Genomic DNA, 19682 nt, shown 5'->3' with positions numbered 1-19682 from the left:
TCTGATTTGTGTTTAATCAGTGTTAATGATGAATTCAGTGTGCTGTTGAATTGAACTGACAAGCTTGGTAAGAAAATGTAAAGGGTAAACAAAATTGCTAGTGACAGATTAAAGACACATAACTGTTTTCAAGCTCTTTTTGGCCCTCCAGATGCACTTGCCACAGCGGTTGGCTAATTTAAATCACACCTACTTGACAATTAAAGGTAGGATTGATAAAGACCTCTTAGGGAATGTTTTTATTACCCTCATGTATTGGTGGAGACACCTGGAAGTTCTCTTTAGAAATAATATGCATTTTAGATTGTTCTCCATTCCAGCCTGAATTTTACCCACTTGGACTGAGTTGAGAAGTTTTTAATGAGTTACGTAGTATATGTCATAACTTGTAATAACTCTTGATAATGGAGAAGCGCATAGATGGACTTAGAGGAGACACAGTTTTAACTCAGACTTTGTCAACTGACTTGTCTTAAAATGTATAAAGACGGCAGAAACAAATTTTCAGATATATATAAGCTCAAAAAAATTTAAGAACCACTAACCGTTTTTGAAAAATTTACCTAGATACTCTGATAAATGAAAAGCTGTGTCAAAAATTAAAAACTTGGAAAAAAAATTAAAAACTTGGAATTGTGAGTGACTGGATTTTTTCCTCCTGCTACAGAAAAATATCTGAAGTTTGGAGAAGAATATTTGTGTATGTTTACTGTAGCACTTATTTATATTAAAGAAAAAATAAAAGCGATCTAATAGTCAAATCCATATGTTAGACTTCTAAGTAGTGTGAAAAGAAATGTTAAATAATAATTCAAAGGAAAATAAAATATGAACTTATATTCTCAAATATCTGTATGTAATTATATTTATTCTGAAATAATTATTCCTTCAACCATGCCTTAAAAAGGACTAGAGCAAAACCCAGGCAGGATTTTACCAAGAATTGTTGCTTTTTTTATTTTTTTAAGGTTTTATTTATTTATTCCTGAGAGACAGAGAGGCAGAGACACAGGCAGAAAGAGAAGCAGACTCCCTGTGGGGAGCCCGATGCGTGACTTGATCCCAGGACCCCAGGGTCACACCCTGAGCCCAAGGCAGATGCTCAACGGCTGAGCCACCCGGGCGTCCCAGCCAAGAATTGTTTCTAGTAGAAACAGAATCATGGAACCCTTTTCTGACTCCTTGTATTTTTCAAGCCTGGGCAATTTTTCTGTCATGATCAGGTTTTACTCTTATAATTAGATTAGAAAATATTGAAGATTTTCAAAAAAATTGATAGAAAATAGGCAAAGACGACATCTCTTTGTACATCAAGTGTCTTTTTTGTAAACATCAATCATCGGACTCAAATGTGAAATACAGGTGCCCAGAAACTAAACTCCTGTGTGGAAGGACTAATGGGTAACTCTGGAATTATTATGTATGGGGGCAAGTGCTGCTGGAGGTGGTTGGCCATTAGCCCCCCTTTACTTAACATCTCTCAACCCTTGTGCTTTAACGTCTTTCAGGAGCAGTACCGTTTCTGCTATGATGTCGCGTTGGAGTACCTGGAATCTTCTTAGTTGGTGAGAGCTCAGAGTGCATCCACACGGAGGCCTGTGCGTCTGTTGAGCCAGCAGCTACCTACCGTACCTGTGACACCCGTGCAGGAAGATTTTAATGTGGGGGGTGGGAGGCTTTTACATTCGAGAAGTAAAAGTATTTTTCTTATGAAGTTGTGTATCTTAATAAAAAGGACTCAATTAGTTTCTATTACCGTATGAAAGCATTGACATTTCGTGCCACATAAATTATATTTAATAAGAACAGATTCAGATGAGAACTTATTGGTGTTTGTACAGTGAATATGCAGCTTTTTCTCGCCACCTCATGTTGCATGAATGAATACTTTCTATGTGGCATTTTTCTCCTCCTTTTTTTTTTTTTTTAGATAAAAGATGTTAAATCTTTAAGGAAGAAGTAAGAAAAGCTGTGCAAATTCATAGTAAAGTTCATTTTTTATATGTTTCCAGTGTAGCAGATCTCTATATAAATATATAAATATATATAACTGGCTTATTTTCTTTTAATGTGCAATGATGGCTGGATCATTTAAAGTTCTTTTTAGAAAAAAAAAAAACATAAGCCAAAGACTCAAGTGTAAATATGTCTATATGGAGAAAGCACATTATATTTATTGGTTACTTACATTCCTTTTTTGATGGCTAAAATACTACCACCACACAATCATTTCTTTTCTGAAGAAAGCTTTTTCTTTCACTAAAATCAATTGTAAACAATTTTTGTAGATTGTAGATTATTTTTTGTATGTTTTAGTGTAAGTAGAGGATAAACTTTTTATTCATAAACCAGGAAGCAATGTTCTTTATAGTGATTCTCTTGTGTACATGCTTGTGAATTAAATTTATGTAAAACACCTTGGCATTTGGGTCTTTTAATATAGGACCAAATTAAAACATTTTGCTGAAAATGTGTAATTTTTCACAATTTCATTAGGTAAATAATGGCTTGGTGATCATACAGGAGAATTGCACACATTCAAAGGCCTTGCTGATGACTTGCACAATGCTGAACATACCTTTAAGCATCATTTAAATTTTAGAGGAATTGATTCTTGTCAACAAATGGCAGCATCTAGGCTTTCAGAGTCAAGTTTTAGCAAACTGTGATCTGTCAAGGTGATAAAGTGTCTCTTTTGATGTTTACACGCACAAGCTTTGGGTTCTGACCAGAGGAGGTGAGAACAGATCGATGCCAGATTCCTGTTTGTGCATTGTCATGGGATCTGCAAGTGAACCTTTCTTGTTCATATGCCCCATGTAGCCGTGACAGCACATCATCAGCTTGCAGTTTGTTGTTGACTAAAGCATTCCAGTATCCTCGTTCTAGATTGCCAGTCCATGACATGGTGCTTATAAAGATTCAACTAAAGTAAGAGTGAAATACAGTTTTTATGATTACAAGTGTTGGCACATATTTTCTCTTAATTTTCATGGCTTCATTCCCAAATTAATAGCTTCTTCTCACTGATACTGGTACACTTCAGAAATTCTATTAAAAGTAAAACGAATGTCCAAGCACTAATATCACTCTCTCTCTTTTTTTTAATTGAATGTCAGCAAGTCCGGATGAATGGAGGGGGAAAGGCCGGAGGATTTATTGACATTTTTTTAAATTGCTATCTTATGTGCATCACTGTCTTTTTTTGTAATATACATTTTCATACTTCTTCCTTATAGCAAATTTGACAAAGAAGTGTCATTTCTGTTTTATGAGTGTTGCAATTGAAGCTAAGGAGAAAGTAAATGATTTGTCAACAGATTCAAATCTGACTCTGATTTAGCGCTTCATTCTTATTGTTCCTCATTAATTGATTTTCTCATAAAGTCTCATTACAGGTATCTTCAAACTTCTATTTGCTGTGTATGTTATTAGAACATTGGTGACTTTCATTAGTAAGAATTTAGATAGAGAGACTTCATCTTTTCCTAGAAAGACTAATTTCCATTTAAACGTGGATGCATTTATCAAAAAAAATCCACGAGCTCACCCCAGATTTCTTACCCAGTTACAGTCAGGATGTTAATCCTATGGAGGATTCAGCTCTGCTGCGTGACCCTGACTCCACTTCTACTCACATGATTGTGTCCACATGCCACTGAAATCACCATAAATACTACTTTTTGCAAAGCTCAAAGGTCCTTGTGGCCTCCAGAATTTAGGCAAAGAACAAAAGGAGACCTGTCTCCAACAGGAAACGGTGTCGTGCTTGCTCTGTCTGGACACCACAGAGGCCAGTTCCTCAGGAGACGGTAGGGAGAGGTATAAATGTGTTTTCTGCAGAACTCACAGGGAGAGAGTCCCAGGTAATCACACCCGGCGGCCCTCCCTGAGTTGTCCTGTGCCTGGGCAAGGACTTGGCTGTGTCCCTCCGGGCAGGCGGTGTCCGGGCACCACTTTTCAAAGTGGTCACGCTCTTCACAGCCAAAGGCCTCATCTCTCCACCGGTCGCTCCTTGGAAGGCTGTCATGAAGTTGAATCTTCTACATGCCCTTCCGGGATATTTTCACTAAGGACATGCTGGAAGCGTGTGCACCAGACTCTTGAAAACACGTGTTAGGCTTCTGGTCTGACCGGTGCAGCCTTTTTCTACTGTGTGGTCTTTGGAGAAAGGTTTTCACGTGAACGTCTTGCTGTGTCACAACCAAGTGATCTGACCCCCAAGAGATCAAAAGGAAGATCTTTCTGCAGGGAGGGGGAAGGGCATGCTTACGTCTATGCCCATGTGCTGAGGTGCCCACTCAGTGCCCCCTTACGGAGAACCTCCAGGGCTCCAGGTCCGCCCGTGGTGAGCTCGGAAGTCAGACGTCAACAGACTCTCCCTCTCAGATCCGCTCTGTTGCACCCAGAGAACGTAGGAGACAACAAGAGATACCAGAATGCAGGAGAGAAATTACTGTAGCTCCACTAGAAATATGAGATAATCTGTTAGCTTCGGAAGCAGGCCTTTGAGACTTGCCTAACTCACATAGCGGAGTGACAAGTCTACATTTTTTAATTCAATTTCTATGCACTTCAGCCAGCAGTCTTTCTCCATAACAAAATAACCAAAAGTCAAAATTCTACCTCATGCCCCAGGGTAATATGTAGAATATTCAGAAAATCTTTCCGCAGGCAGAGACGCCACAGCCTACCGAGACTTACGTCAGTGTCCTAGCAGACCCCCGACTCCGTGTAGGGGCCAGATGCTATTTTACCCAACATTTTCCCGAGTGAAGGCAAAAGGAGGCCAGCTGTGCCCCCTAGAATGATTTCTACTTACATATCATTTCATAAAGTTTGCCCACAGCTTCAGGAGGCTTGGAATGGGAGCAATAGCATCTGAATGTGTTCATAACTCTGGTCTATTCAAGAGGCCTGCAGAGTATTAGACTATTATCTCTCTGAAACTAAAAGGAAGAGCTCTGTCTTGGGATCTACTTTAAGTAAGCTCTCAGTGGCTTCTGGAATACAAATTGTCCAAAAATCAATGGCAGTAGATACATAACACTTCTGAACTTCAGCTTCCTCCAAAGTGAATTGAAATGCTGACCTGGAAAAGAACAAACACCAGGCTATCCTGTTGTTATCAAATCCTGCAAGAGACAAGTAGAAGGTCTTTAAACCATTGAAGCAAACATAAAGTCCCTGTTGAATATCAGAAAGCCCCCCATTTTTTTTAAATGTTAAAGTCTGCTTGGGGGAGAGGGCGGAGGAGAGAGATTTGGCGACAGACAACCATGTCATGATGCACTTGCCAGTTGTAGAAAACCTACAATACCTGAAATCTAACCCAACACTGAGCGCTGATTCTGATGTGTAGTTGTCTTGTCTTCCAGTCTTATTAGTCTTATAAGTTTATTAATTTGATTCAAATAGAAGATATGTAGCATGGAGGCCAAAAAAAATTTGTAAGCCTCTCAGTACTTAAATGCAATCTCAGTAGATAATACGAAGAACAAGACTATTTAAGTTGAGTGGCCAAAGAGCTCCTCTCTTAAATAGATGTTAGAATGTGCAAACACAGGCCATATATTCCCACTACTTACCTGGTCTAAGGCAAAAGCAAACTGGGAAAGCAGGAAAAAAATAAGATCACCATGGCATCCCCTTGTAATTTGTGGAGAAAAAGGAGAGGCAAACTATGATGCCCGCAGGGCCAGTGGACACCGTGGGTGGGGAAAGGAGGACAGGTATTTCAGAATGGTCATTCATGTATTATTACAACAGACATCCTTAATCTGTGCATTTCCTAATAGGAATATTTCTCGTCTCTACAAAAATATATCTCCCATTTTTATTAAAATAACACCCCGGGGCACCTGGCTGGCTCTGTTGCTGGAGCATGCACCTCTAGATCCCAGGGTCATAAGTTGGAACCCCACAATGGGTGTAGTGATTACTTAAAAAAATAAAGTCTTAAAAAAAAATTTCCTCAATTTTGCATTTTCTCAATTGTTTTTTAAACATTTTATTTATTTATTCATGAGAGACACAGAGAGAGAGAGAGAGACAGAGACGCAGGCAGAGGGAGGAGCAGGCTCCACGCAGGGAACCCCATGTGGGACTCAATCCCGGGTCTCCAGGATCACGCCCTGGACTGAAGGCAGCGCTAAACCGTTGAGCCACCGGGGCTTCCCAACCTTTTCCCAATTTTGATTGAAAAATGGATACTAGATACTGTGCCATCTTCAGTTTTACTGTTAAAAAACACAATAGCAGGATTGATGATAAGTGACAACTGCTGTTTGGCCAGGAACCAGAGGGAACAGTGTGGGGAGACCAAACCCCACTTGGACTCCAGAGCATATGTGATGCCCAAGGAGACTGGTATGTACCTCCTAGCAGAGTTTGCTGCGTGGGCACATGGACCCAACAGTGTCTCGGCTCTCAAGAGTGTGGAACCCTACGTTTTTATGTAGGCTCGTAAAGACTGTTGAATCTTAACAACCAATTACATTCAAAAGCAAGCAAGCAAATAAAACCTCTGGCCCAACCCTGTGCAAAAAAAAAGAAAAAAAACTGTCAGAAGGCTGCGTCTCATGTGGTCTGTAAGAGCCACAGTCTCTCAGTTCGTGACTTCCATTGGAGAATAACTAACTGTTATTTTACCATTTGATCTTCTAAAAATTATTCTTAAAGAAATGTGAACTTTAGTTCTCTTAAAACAGTTTTTTTCATATTCTTTTCCAATTTACCTTCTCTTCTTACATATTTTTCTTTTTTTAAGATTTTATTTATTTATTCATGAGAGACACACAGCGAAGGAGGCAGAGACACAGGCAGAGGGAGAAGCAGGCTCCATGCAGGGAACCTGATGTAAGACTCGATCCTGGGTCTCCAGGATCACATCCTGGGCTGAAGGCAGGGCTAAACTGCTGAGCCACCAGGGCTGCCCTTCTTACGTATTTTTCTGTTTTAAAAATATGTGTGGATGAATCTTGACTCCTAAGATGAAAAAAAAAAAAGAAAAAACCAAGGTCAATGTCTCTTTCTGCTCCCTCCTACCTGGACTAAATTCAAAAAAGTGTATTCCAGAAGGTAAATCACACATTTCACCGAATAAGCACCCCAAAAATGATGACTAGAAATAAGTCTTCTGGAAATAATAGTGTTGAGAACTCAAAAGGGAAGTGCTTGTTCTGTGAGCCATAGGATGGCCTGAACCGTTTGAGTCACAAGTGCAGAAAAGCATCTGTGGAAACACCACACTTCCAGATTGTGATGGTGCATGCTGATTTCCATGGCAGGTGCAAAACAGTATGGGTTCTTGCTGGCCCACTGTGGGAACTTGAACTCCAGTTCCATAAATCTAATTACCTGAAACACAGCAGATTGAAATTGATTTCTTTTCACCTTCATGTTAGTTCTTAGCATGGTAAAGTGAATATGTATTCCTTAATTATTTACTTTTCGATGTCAACTTCAGTATTCTCTGAGCTCAAATGTGGTCATTGAGGGAGAAAATATACTTTCATCTGGGAAATCAGGATTGATTTTCCTCATAAATGAAAGACATTAGAGGTATATTTAAGATTATCAAATCCAAGGCCCTTCTTGTTAAATTTAAGAAATTAAAACCAAGAGATGTCATGTGTCTATCAGTAAAGGTTTGATAGTGAATATTGTAAGTTTTCCAGATCATTGGCTTCTGTTATCTTTGTTGCTAGGACCTACCTTTTGCAACTTCTTCAAACAAGCAGAAATGATGGAAGGAATTTTCAAGCATCAGAAAGGAAGAAAGAACCATGGAAAGAACAGAATTATGGGTACATGCAATAGAAAATGCTTTCCCTCATATATCTGTTTTATAAATCCTATTTGGTGATTGAAGCAAAAAATATAACACCATATGATATTTAAGAAAATGCTACTTCAAAGGAAGGAAAAGGGGATCTAAATAGAAATAAGATTTCCATGCTTTACTCAAAGTGATAATATAATTATACCACTAGATTATAAGTCATATATATATTATAATGCATTCTATTAAGATATATGCTCAAAAACTCTATAAATGAATCAATATGAATTTTAAAACATGTTAACATAACACCGAAAATTAAGGAAAGAGAAATAGGTGTGAGAACCAGATAAAGATTGAATGATTTAAATGCTAGCATGTTGATAATTACTTTTAATGGTCTAAGATGCCAATAAAAAAATACATTGTCATATTGGATTAAGAAAATGGAAGCTAACTATACACGAGAAACTCAGCATATATTCAATGAAATAAGTAGGCTGAAAGTGACAGAATTGAAACAGATAAGTCATGCAAGCTTTCAATTTAGTAAATAAGTAAGTAGCTATTATTAACATCCAATAGACTTCTGAGCAATTAAAATTACTACATAAAGGAATATTACAAAATAATAAAAAATATCAGTTCACAAAGAAGACATAATGATGCTAAATCTGTACACGCTAAAACACAGAGCCTCAAAATGCATGCAGTAAGGAGAAATAGACAAATTCACAATATGTATGGAAACTTCATGCCCCACACTCCCTACCACCAGCAACCTATAGAGCTAGTAGATAGAAAATCAACAAAGACATACAAGGTCTGAAAAATACAATCAACAGACAGGGTCCAATTGAAAGATTTAGAATACTCTACCCAAGGGCAGCAGAACACATGTTGTTCAAGCAGCCACGGGACACCACCAAGAGAGATTATATCCTGAGTCATAAAACAAACCTCAACAAACTGAAAAGGATTCTATAAAGTTTGTTCCTTGACCATGAAAGTATCAAACCAAAATTCAATAACAAAGGCAATAGGAAAATCTCTAAACATATGAAATTAAGCTTCACACTCCTAAATATTTAGATAGGCCTGAAAAAAAGCGAAGTACAGCATATCAAAATCTCCAAGATGCAGCTAGAGCAGGACTAAGAGGGAAATTTGCAGAATTAAATGCTTATATTAATTAAGTGAGATGAGGTCTCAAATCAATTATATAAGTTACTACCTCAAGAAAATAGAAAAAGAAGAATAAAATAAGACATAAGCAGAAAAAAGCAATAGGAAAATAGAGAATATAAATGAAATACAAATCTAGTTTTAAAAAGTCAATATAATTGATAAATCTCTAGCAAGACAGACAAAAACAAAAAGAATACATAAATCACCAATATCAGTATTGTAATGGGACATCATTACAGATCCTGCAGCCATTGAAAAGAAAAAGAAATACTATTAAAAAATTCACAGATTGAACAGTTTAGGAAAAATGGACCAATTCCTGAAAAGACACAAACCAATAAAACTCATCCAAGATGAGATACTCTGAATAATCTTATAACCATTGAAAACATGAATGCATAATTAAAAGTTCCCCACAAAAATCTCTAGGCCCAGGTGGCTTATTTGAACATTTTATCAAACATTTAAAGAAATAACACCAATATCACACAATCTCCTTCCGACAATAGAAGAGGAGAGAGCACTTCTGAACTTATTTTATGAGGCCAACTTAAACCTGTTATGAAAAACCCAACAAAGATAGCTCAAAAATAATAAAAGCACAAATATATCTCATGAATTTTATATAAAATTCTTCAATGAAATAGTAGCCAACTGAATCTAACAAAGTAAAATGGAATTATGCACGTAACAGTGGAATTATTTCCACGTATGCAAACTGGTTTAACATTCAGAAATCAATTAATGTTATATACCATGTATCAACAAGCTAAAGAAAAAAGATCATAATTAATTGACTTAGAAGCAGCATTTGATAAAAGCATTTATTCATGAGGAAAATTGTCTAGGGAAACTTCCTCAAGTTGATAACATCTAAAAAAAACCTACAGCTAACTTCATAATAAATGGTGGAATGGGTGCTTTCCCTCTACTACTAGGAGCAAGGCAAGTATGTTTACTTTATTCAGCATAGCACGGGAATTTCTAGCATTGCAATAAGACACACAAAAAAAAAAGAAAAGAAAGAAGAAAGAAAAGAAAAGAAAAGAAAAGAAAAGAAAAGAAAAGAAAAGAAAAGAAAAGAAGAAAAGAAAAGAAAGAAAAGAAAAGAGAAAAGAAAAGACATACAGACTTGAAGGTTAAAATGCCCCTATTTGTATATGACGTGATTGCCTGTGTAGAAAGTCCCAAAGAATCTACCAAAAAAGCCCTAATACTAATAAATGAGTTCAGTAAGTTCACAGGATATAAAACCAATATGAAAATATCAATTGCATTTCTATATATTAACAATAAACCTGATGAAACTGAAAAATGTAATACCTTTTACAATCGCTCTACTGAAAATGAAATGCTTAGATATATACTCACTAAAATATGTGTAGGATTTACATGCTGCAAATTATAAAAAGCTGATAAAAGAAATCAAGTATACCTAAATAAATTGAGAGATATATTCATTTGAGAGTTGAAAGATTTAAAGAGTAAAAACGATTTTTTTCTCAAATTGATCTATAAGTTTAATGTGATTCCTATAAATATCCCAACAAGAATTTTTATAGCTGTAGACAAGTTTATTCTAAAATTTATATAGAAAGGCAATATTGACAAAGAAATAAAAAGGAGGAGAAATTACCCAACATTTACTATTTTGTCATACTATTCAAAGAAGTGCACTATTGATTTTAGGCCCCCCAAAAAATCACATTTAGGACAGAGCAGAATTCTTAAAATTGTCCCCAAAGTATAATCCCTAAAGCTGAAAATTGATCATTGGCCTCATCACAATTAAAATCTTTTGCCCTAGGAAAATCTGTATGAAGACAATGAAGGGCAAATTAGATGAAATTATTTGCAAACTACGTCTGGTAAAAGGGCCAGCATCTAGTATATATACAGACCTCTCAGAATTCAGCAAAAGCAAAACAAACAAAACAAAACAAACAAAAAAACCGACATAATTAGAAAATATGTAAAAGACGCGAATGAACAGATAGCTCACTGAGGAAGGTATGCAGATGACAAATGAACATATGAAATATGTTCAACAGGGGCGTCTAGGTGGCTTAGTCCATTAAGCAACCGATTCACGATTGGCTCAGGTCATGATCCCGTGGGCCGTCAGATGGAGCCCCCACATCTGGCTCCACACTTGGGGGGTGTCTGCTTGAAGTTTCTGTTCCTCTGCCTCTCCCCACCCCTCTGTCTCTAAAATAAATAAATCAATCTTTAAAAAGAAAAGAAGTTCAACACTGTTAGCCATTAGGAAAATGTAAAGTGAGATATCACTACCTATCAGAAGAAGACAAAAAAAAGAAAAATGACACCACCAAACACTGGCAAGGATACAGAGGGACTGGATCATGCACACATTGTTGGCAGACAGGTAAGATGGTACGGCCCCTCTGGAAAGGACGATGGCAGATGGTTATAAAATTAAACATGCAACACATATGACTCAGCAGTTCTACTCCTGGGCATTTACCCCAGAACAATGAAAACTTACGTTCGCACAAACCCTGTATCAGAATAGTGAATGCAGCTTTATCTCTGCTAGTCTCAAACTACAAACAGCCCAGAGACCCTAAAATAGGTGATCAGTTAAATCGCTATACATCTGTAAGATGGAATACCACCCGGCAATAAAAAGGAAAAAACTACTAATACAGGCAACAACCTGAAAGAATCTCTGGGAAATTGATGGGCTCACCCTAGTGCTAGTGGCCCCCCAGCCCTATCCCATCTCCATCTCGGAGGACCTGCCTTGGCACAGCTGGGCTCTGTCTGGCATTGCACTGGAGAAAAATGACAGCAATCAAGCGTGTGTTACAAAGACACATTTCTCTCCAAATGATGTATGGCTGCTGACTATTGTCAATATCTGCAAAGCAGGAAGAAAGAAGAAAGAATTGTTTCTTGTGTGCCTCAGTGACAACTGAATGCCCTGCGCAGGTGAAGATGGTCAAAGTTAAGAAGTCTGATCAAGGAGGTTTCTACAAGAGGCAGATTGCTTGGGCCCTTCAAGACCTTGCTGTGGGACATGCCAAGGATGCTATTAAAGTACGTTTTTCTTAGTTATTTAAAAAAAGAAAGAGGAAAGAAAGAAAAGAGAAAGAGAGAGAGAAAAAGAAGAAAGAGAAAGAAAGAAGAAGAAGAAGAAGAAGAAGAAGAAGAAGAAGAAAAAGAAAGAAAGAAGAAAGAAAGAAAGAAGAAAGAAGAAAGAAAGAAAGAAAGAAAGAAAGAAAGAAAGAAAGAAAGAAAGAAAGAAAGAAAGAAGAAAGAAAGAAAGAAAGAAAGAAAGAAAGAAAGAAAGAAAGAAAGAAAGAAAAGAAAGAAAGAAGAAAGAAAGAAGAAAGAAAGAAAGAAAGAAGAAAGAAAGAAAGAAAGAAAGAAAGAAAGAAAGAAAGAAAGAAAGAAGAAAGAAAGAGAAGGAAGGAAGGAAGGAAGGAAGGAAGGAAGGAAGGAAGGAAGGAAGGAAGGAAGGAAGGAAGGAAGGAGAAAGAAAAAGTGGAGGGGAGGAGGGAGAGAAGATGGAAGGAAGGAAAGAAGAAAAGAAACCCAGGGAATTAAACAAAGTGAAAAAAGCCAATCCCAAGAGTATATGCTGTAGGATTTTTTTAATGTAACATTTTGAAATGACAAAATCTTAAACATGGAGAACAGATTAGTTATTGCCGGAGTTAGGAATATGGTTGGGTGGGGGGAGTAAATGGGAGGTGGGTGTGGTTATAAAGGGATTCTTATGAGGTTGGAACCATCCTGTATCTTGTCTGTGGTGGTGATGCAAGAACCCACACATGTGACAAAATTGCATAGAACTAAATACACACACACACACACACACACACACACACAATTGAGCAAAAGCAAAACTGGGTAATTCTGAGTAAGATTGGTGGATCGTTTCAATGTCTATATCCAGGTTGTGATGCTGTACTTTAGTTTTGAAAAGCTTCCCTGAAGGGGCACCTGGGTGGCTCAGTCAGATCAGCATCCACCTCTTGGTTTCGCCTCAGGGTCATGATTTCAGGTCTTGAGGTTGAGCCCTGCAGTGAGCCTTGCCTCGGGCTCCATGCTCAGTGGGGAACCTGCCTCAGATTCTCTCTCTACTTCTCCCTCTGCCCCTCCCCCTGCTCACATGCGCCCTCTCTAAAATAATCAAATGCATCTTTTTCTTATAAGAAGAAAAGCTTCCTTGAGGATGAATCTTGAAGGGAGAGATTCTTCTATTGACCAAAGGATATGCCGCAGCACACGTAAGACCTACCGTGTGGTCCAGCCACACCCAACAACTGTACCTACAAAATGTCTCAACCACTCCCCGGTGGCAGTTTATCCAAGGCCATCTCCCCATTTCTTGAATCCAGAGGAAAACATTAGACAGTCATTAACCCCTGAGTCTGTAATCTCCTTTTCAAGTGGAGAAAGTACCCCTTTGCAGGGTATTCCCCTTCTTCTTGGGGTAACAGCAATAGCACCAAAAGGAAGGAAATAGGAGATGGAATTTTAATCCAAATCTTGTTTTTCCAAGACCTTGCCCAAGAGAGTGAAACCAGGTAGAGAAGACAGAAAAACAAAATACACAAATAATCAGGACGAATGGGTGTCACTACGCACTATGCAGAGGATTAGAATGGAGGATGCTACGAGTGCCCTGGGGACTGCAGAGAACACGGGGGGGGGGGGGCTTTCCATCCAAGGCCCCCAGATGTAAGAAGGTGGGTGTTTGCAGTGATGGGAAAATGGCCAGTGCGGCGGAGGCCCAGTGAGGAAGGTGCGCCACGCGAGCTCATCCAGAGTCCAGCCTGTGGGTTTGCATATTACTCATATTATTCATCTAGAAACCTCCATTCTTTTACCTTCACGTCACAAAATCCAGGGCTGAATGCGCCACAGTGCACATGGCGGATTTCAACAAATGTGTGTTAGGCGTGCTTTCAGCCAGAGCCAGCCTGCAGTGCTCTTCTTTCTTCTCCTGTGTTTTCCCCACAACATCAGACAGTGTCTTTGATTCTAAAAGAGCAGACAAACGAGTGGGACGGGCAGGCGTCCGGCCCTGGGCCCTTGCCAGGACCATCCTGGGGGGTCCCGGGCGGCTCCCCCTCCTGAGCTCCCTGGCACCTCACCTCTATGCGCAGGGATTCAGGGGACTCTTGAGTAACCAGGAGGACTCGGGACCATCAGCAGCCAAAGTAAACCTGGGTCCGAGCCGACCATGCGGTTCACCCAGTTCAGTAGCGGGGACTGAATGTGCACAAGATCCTCTGGGCCCGGGTCCAAACAGATGGGCGAAAGCAGCGTACACACCTGTTGCATGAACACCGAGCCTTCTATGGACGCAGACCTGGGGTTCCCATCAGTCAGAAACAGAGGGGGGCCCGGAAGCCTACAGAAGCCCAGGGCTGAGCTGGGCCTTGGCTCGCACCAGGCCCGGTGTGTGGGGCGGGAGGGAAGCAGGCCGCCCCGGCCCAGAGGCGCAGGGGCCACCTCCCCGCGCTGGGCCTCGGAGCCCAGAAGCCCGTCGCCGACTCAGGGGAAGAATCCTGAGCTCAGGTTCTAGAATGAGAGGCCCAGGGCTGCTGGTAAGGACCACAGCCTGGGTGACAAACAACAGAAAACCACGCCTGGGCGCCGGAGGCTAGGAGTGCGCGGTCCGGGGTCAGCAGGGCCCCCGGAGCCTCCCCTGACACCTGCAGGCGAGGCGCCCCCCTAGCTTCGTGGAGCTCCTGGGGACTTGCTGCTGCCCTCCCAGGCTTGGCCCCCACTCTCTCGTGGCGCCCCTGCCGCTCCTCCTCTGGTGCTGCTAGTCCTGCCGGGCCCAGGCCTCACTCTCCCACACGTGCCTGCTTTTTAACTGAATTAACTCAACTACAAAGCACCTATTTCCAAGCAAGTTCTCATTCCGAAGTGCCGAGAGTTAGGATTTGAACACGGCTCCTGAGGGACACAGCTGGACCCTACCACACGCAAGGTGACGAGTATACCTGCCCACGTGTTCGGGTGTGACGGGGCAGAGGGCATTTTCAGGCACGTTTAACCCACAGCAGCGATGTCCCCAGTGCATCCCCGGTGGTTACTGCCAGAACATCGTTTTCTACATAGTTGTGATTCCATAAAATATTATTTTATTGGATTTCAAATGTCATATAAATGCTAAAGTGTGGGTATCCTGCTGGTGCTTTCTGTTTTTCCCGCATTATGTTTTTGGGATGTATTTGTGTTGGAAAGCGAGTTCACTTTTTTAATTGCTGCACCCGATTGTAGGGGTATGACCTATTTTATCATCAAAACTTCCTCTTGTGAATAAGTTATTCTCTATTTGCTGCTCATGAGTGCCCGTCTTTCTCTCCTGGCTTCTTCTCTGCCTGGTTGTGTGCAATGGGGAGGCTAACCTCCCGGGGCTGCATCCCCAGGACCTGTCCCTTGCTTTCTGATTCAAGAGTGGAGTTTTGCAAGGCTCCCGTAGCGGATCACCTGGCAGAAAGATGGAGCAATGGCGCTTCCTCCTTGCTGGTCCACATTTTATATGGTGGCTACACTCCTCTACCAGCCTCCAGAAGGGTAGCGCCTCACCCCATGGTTTTGCTCTCTTGATTCCAGTAACACTGCTCCCTCCTCTTATCCCTTCAGGTCTGTGAATGATAATGACTCTCTTCACCCTTGCTACCTTCGGGGTGCTTCACCAACCTTTGTTGTTCTCCTAAAGTTCTGGCACCACTGTAAATAATGTTTTTTTTTTTTAATCTTTCAATTTACTGTTCAAGTATACCATCCATTCCTTGTTAAAATCTTGACTAATATAGTAATTGGTTCCACAAGTGTCCCTAAGACATAGTCCATTAAGTAGATTATGGAATTGAGTCATGCAGACATTGACATTTCCCCACCGGGAAATGGGACCCTGGTAATCTGGGGCAAGCAATAGCTGGTATCTTTACTAAAGCAAATCTTCCCCCGACGTGTGATAGGAACCTATTGCCTTAACAAATGCTTTCCCTTTAGTTTCCACCAGTAAATGCAACTGGCCACATCTCACCTTTGCCCAGTGGTTCAGTACTACACAGGGCTGTCTCTTCTCAAAGCTCTAATTTCTATCATGTTATAATCTATAGGGGTTGTGGTCTCAGGTGTCATCTGTGAACTGGTTCCTGGTCCATGTCTTGCTTGTCCCCAGTGAATTAAGAAGTTTGTACCAGAATGTGAACTATGTATGCACCAGAATGTGGCCTATTTAGGTCAAGTGACAATTTTTTTCTGAGCAAGTCTTTCTGGTGAGGGCGTCATACACTGAGTTCCATTGGGTGCAAACTCTTTAACTCACTGCTGCAGGTAGGTACTTTGAATGGCTGTTATTCTGGTCTAGACAGACCTTGATCATCTTGATGTGCAACAGAATCTCATGTCGGGGCGTACTGATCGGGCCATGTCATTAGGAAGAAGCTAACAACCAGATAGATGCCTTAGAAAGAAAAAGCATGTTGAGGAAGGGAGAGAAAGAAAAAAACATGTGAAAGCTCACAGACCTGTGATATTTATGAAATTTCTAATAGGACAACAGTGTGAAAAATGTCAGGATACTCTCTCTTCAATGAGAGATAAGCTGCCTCACTTTGTACAACCGACAGCAAAAATAGCCCTAGCACTTAGTGTACCGAAGAGGTTGTATTTGGGTTTACTGCTCTGGCGCATCTACCAGATGACCTGTAAGGCTTCTTTTCCAAGAAATATGTGCAGCGAGAAGGTGTCTGCATCGGGTCCCTGCTTCCACATAGAATAACTTGCCACTAGGCCTCTGATCCAGCAGACTGAGCGGTATTTAGAGACTCCATGGCAAAAAGGGATGAAGCATGTAGCCGGCAGTGGTAACATCATAATGGAAATCCCCGAGATTTTGAAAAAAGGCTGTTTCGTCATTTGTCAACTACTATTTTCCCATTGGTAGAGATGCTTTGAGTTTGCAACTGTAGAAAAAGAGCAGCCCACCATGGTGTGGAAGACCAACTGGCTTGGAAAATGGGGTGTAAGAATGGTTACCATCAAAAAAGCGAGTGTCCTCCGACCCAAGGAATGACAAATTTGGGTGTGTGCAGCAGCAGCCCATTATGAAATGTGACTGGTATGTGCAAGACGGAGCCTGAGCAGGTCAAGAAGCCTTGAGTACATCTCAGAAGTGATGGCTCTGATTCTCCCGACATCTGCTTCTACTCTTCACTTCCCCTCTCAAACTCATGCCTGTGGCCTCACTGAGATTTTAAAGTCATCATAGTTTTAGGAGTTCGCGATTAGGTTGTCTGTTGGCATGTCACCACATCCACCCTTCTTGTTTTGCAGGATCTAGAAAAAGGGTTGGCAAACAAGCGCCTGTGGACCAAATTCAGGCTACTTTCTATTTCCTACTGCTTCCAAACTGAGAATGGTTTTTACATTTGTAAATGGTTGGGGAGAAATCTAAAGAAAAATTTAAGAGTTCATGACATGTAGATATTATCTGAGATTCAAACTTCAGCATCTCTGTGTACTTTCTGTGCTACCATGACAAAGCCTAAAATATTTGCCCATCTGGTCCTTTATAGAAAAAAAATATGTCAACCCTGATCTAGAAGCCTGGGAACTGGATTGCCCCCAAGTTCCTAGTAGATTAGATTCCACTAATGAGGGGTGCTCACAAGAGATTTAGAAGGAAGAAAGAAGCAGAAGGTAGTTTTTTTCTAAGGGATATAAGAAACTTCAGAGCTTTGGCAGACAGCTGGTAGTAGGTTTTGCCAACAGCTTCTGGGCATCCCCTTGTGATTTAGTCAGGAAGCCTAGTGGAGATCATAAGTAACTATTACATGTTATGATTTCCTGAATTCTGATGATAGTCTCCCCCACAGACACCCAGGCTTCACTCTTTCCACTTTTCCAAAGACTTGTATAAACCTTCCATTCCTATATTTCATCCCTTCCTCCTAGAAACACCTCAAGTGGGAATATCTGATCTACCAAGAACTTGGCTGAGTCAATTAGAAAAGCACTGAATCGGTAAGGTAAACGAGCTTAACTCTTGCCTAGCTAGAGCCATGACTGGGATGACGTGTTCTCTGAGAATATACAATAAAGGAATTCTTGTATATTCTGGAAAACCAGGTAAAATTTCCCTGAGGAAAGGAAAGCTGATCTTAGATCCGAAGAATTAGCTAGGCAAAGGACTAGAGTTTTCAGGCCAGAGAAAGTGTTATTGGGATGAGGGCCGGTATGCAAATAACCCTTTAGGAGGAAGAACATGGTGGTATGAAGAGAAAAATGCTGGGAGAGCTAAACCTTGGCAAAGTTCAAGAGAAAGCTGGAATTTGGGGGAGGCCGTGCTATACAGGACCTTGTGGGATGGGTTAAGGATTAGGGTTTTCTCCCATGAGCAATGAGAAACACTTTCATGAGCTCCTTATAGAAGAGAAGATTCAAGAGCCAGGCTTGACTAATGGGTGAGAGAGTTGTGATAGAGAAGAGCAACCCAAGGGCATCCCTTTTTTGGACAAGACCTATCAGTGAACGGTTTATCAGTCAGCTTAGCCGGAGAGCATTAGGGGAGATTAATTTAAAGAAAGGTATGGAGGACCTAACACAACAGGAATCTGGACTTTATTTTGTTGTCAATGAAAAGTTATCCAGGCAAACTTAACAACACTCTTCTGAAGATGTTTTTTGTAGTAAATTTAAACTGAAATATCAAATTTGAATTTAGGTTGAGAAATGCTGTTGGCTTTTGTTAATGATAGTGTTTTGTGGTTCTTGAAATGAGATGAAGAGGCTTAAAGGTACAGGAAATTGGTGGCTTTGGTAAAGATTTTGCATGGTTTCATATTAAAAGGAGCTGTTGCAGGGGTTTTCTTTACACCAAGGCTAGAGAAATAGAGAAAACAGATGATGGCACAGTTGAATATCAGATGAATAAATGTCAGATCGCCTAGGCTGCACCTTCGGATACCCAGCTCTGGCCACCTTCGCCTATGGAGAAGGCAAAGAAAAGGATGCTAGATGAAATCGGACACACAGGCCTCCAAGAGACATGAAAGCATCATTTAAGTATATGTGTAAAAGTACCCTTTCTTGTCTTAGAAAGAAAATCCTCAACAAAATAATTTAGTATGCATTCACAACAGCTCAGTAGGGGAAAGGAGCATCATTTTAACAGTCAATGCTCCAGCTCAGTTTCACCAAAAAGAGAGCCTGAAGTGGAGATAAGCATGCAGGCAATCTATTGGGGGTAGGGGGGAGAACAACATACTCAAGGGGTGAGGAAAGCAGGGCTGGGCAAAGGGAAGAGTTCAACCATGCTACAGTTGCAACGGAGTTGAGACAGCCCTTCGGAGTTGCAGAGTTGCTCCAGTTGAGCCAAAGAGGCCCTGCACACCTGCTTTGACCAGTCATTGGCTGCAGATTACCCGGAAGGAAGGGATATAACCCTCAGGGAGGCAGCTTGCATGGACCAAGGGTAATTCCAAAAGAAGGGCTCGAATAAGAGCTGCCAATAGTCAATATTTCTGACAACTGGGGAACAGACGCCGAGGCTCCGAGAAGGGATGTGGGTGGTATGCACAGCGTTCATTGGTCTATCCCCAACCTGTCTCTTGGATCCGTTTACTCCATACAGTGAATCTGTCCAGTCTGGAATCAGCTCTTCCAAGATTCTGGTTGGTTTCTAATAGCAGGAAAACTAGCAAGAGGAAGGTGG

At 40.7% G+C, this 19682-nt stretch overlaps 1 protein-coding gene and 1 long non-coding RNA gene across 8 annotated transcripts in view; one reads left to right on the top strand and one right to left on the bottom strand.

Annotated features, from left to right (window-relative positions):
* Positions 1 to 3327, top strand: part of PTPRK (protein tyrosine phosphatase receptor type K) — a 548248-nt gene extending 544921 nt beyond the window's left edge. For all 7 annotated transcript variants that reach the window (XM_035699505.2, XM_025422992.3, XM_025422993.3 and 4 more), the window contains one exon: positions 1509 to 3327. In XM_035699505.2, coding sequence (XP_035555398.1) covers positions 1509 to 1562 — 54 coding nt within the window. In that variant the 3' untranslated portion in view covers positions 1563 to 3327. The remainder of the gene's footprint in view (positions 1 to 1508) is intronic.
* On the bottom strand, positions 1890 to 14472 carry LOC112644552 (uncharacterized). Its single transcript, XR_003126489.3, has 3 exons — positions 14098 to 14472; positions 13831 to 13984; positions 1890 to 5135 (listed from the first exon to the last, which is right to left on the bottom strand). It is a non-coding gene; the product is annotated as an uncharacterized LOC112644552 (long non-coding RNA).
* Positions 14473 to 19682: the final 5210 nt, after the last annotated feature.

This window comes from Canis lupus, chromosome 1 (genome assembly GCF_003254725.2).
Source record: "Canis lupus dingo isolate Sandy chromosome 1, ASM325472v2, whole genome shotgun sequence".
NCBI lineage: Eukaryota > Metazoa > Chordata > Mammalia > Carnivora > Canidae > Canis > Canis lupus.
This window is presented reverse-complemented; position numbering and strand designations above follow the sequence as displayed.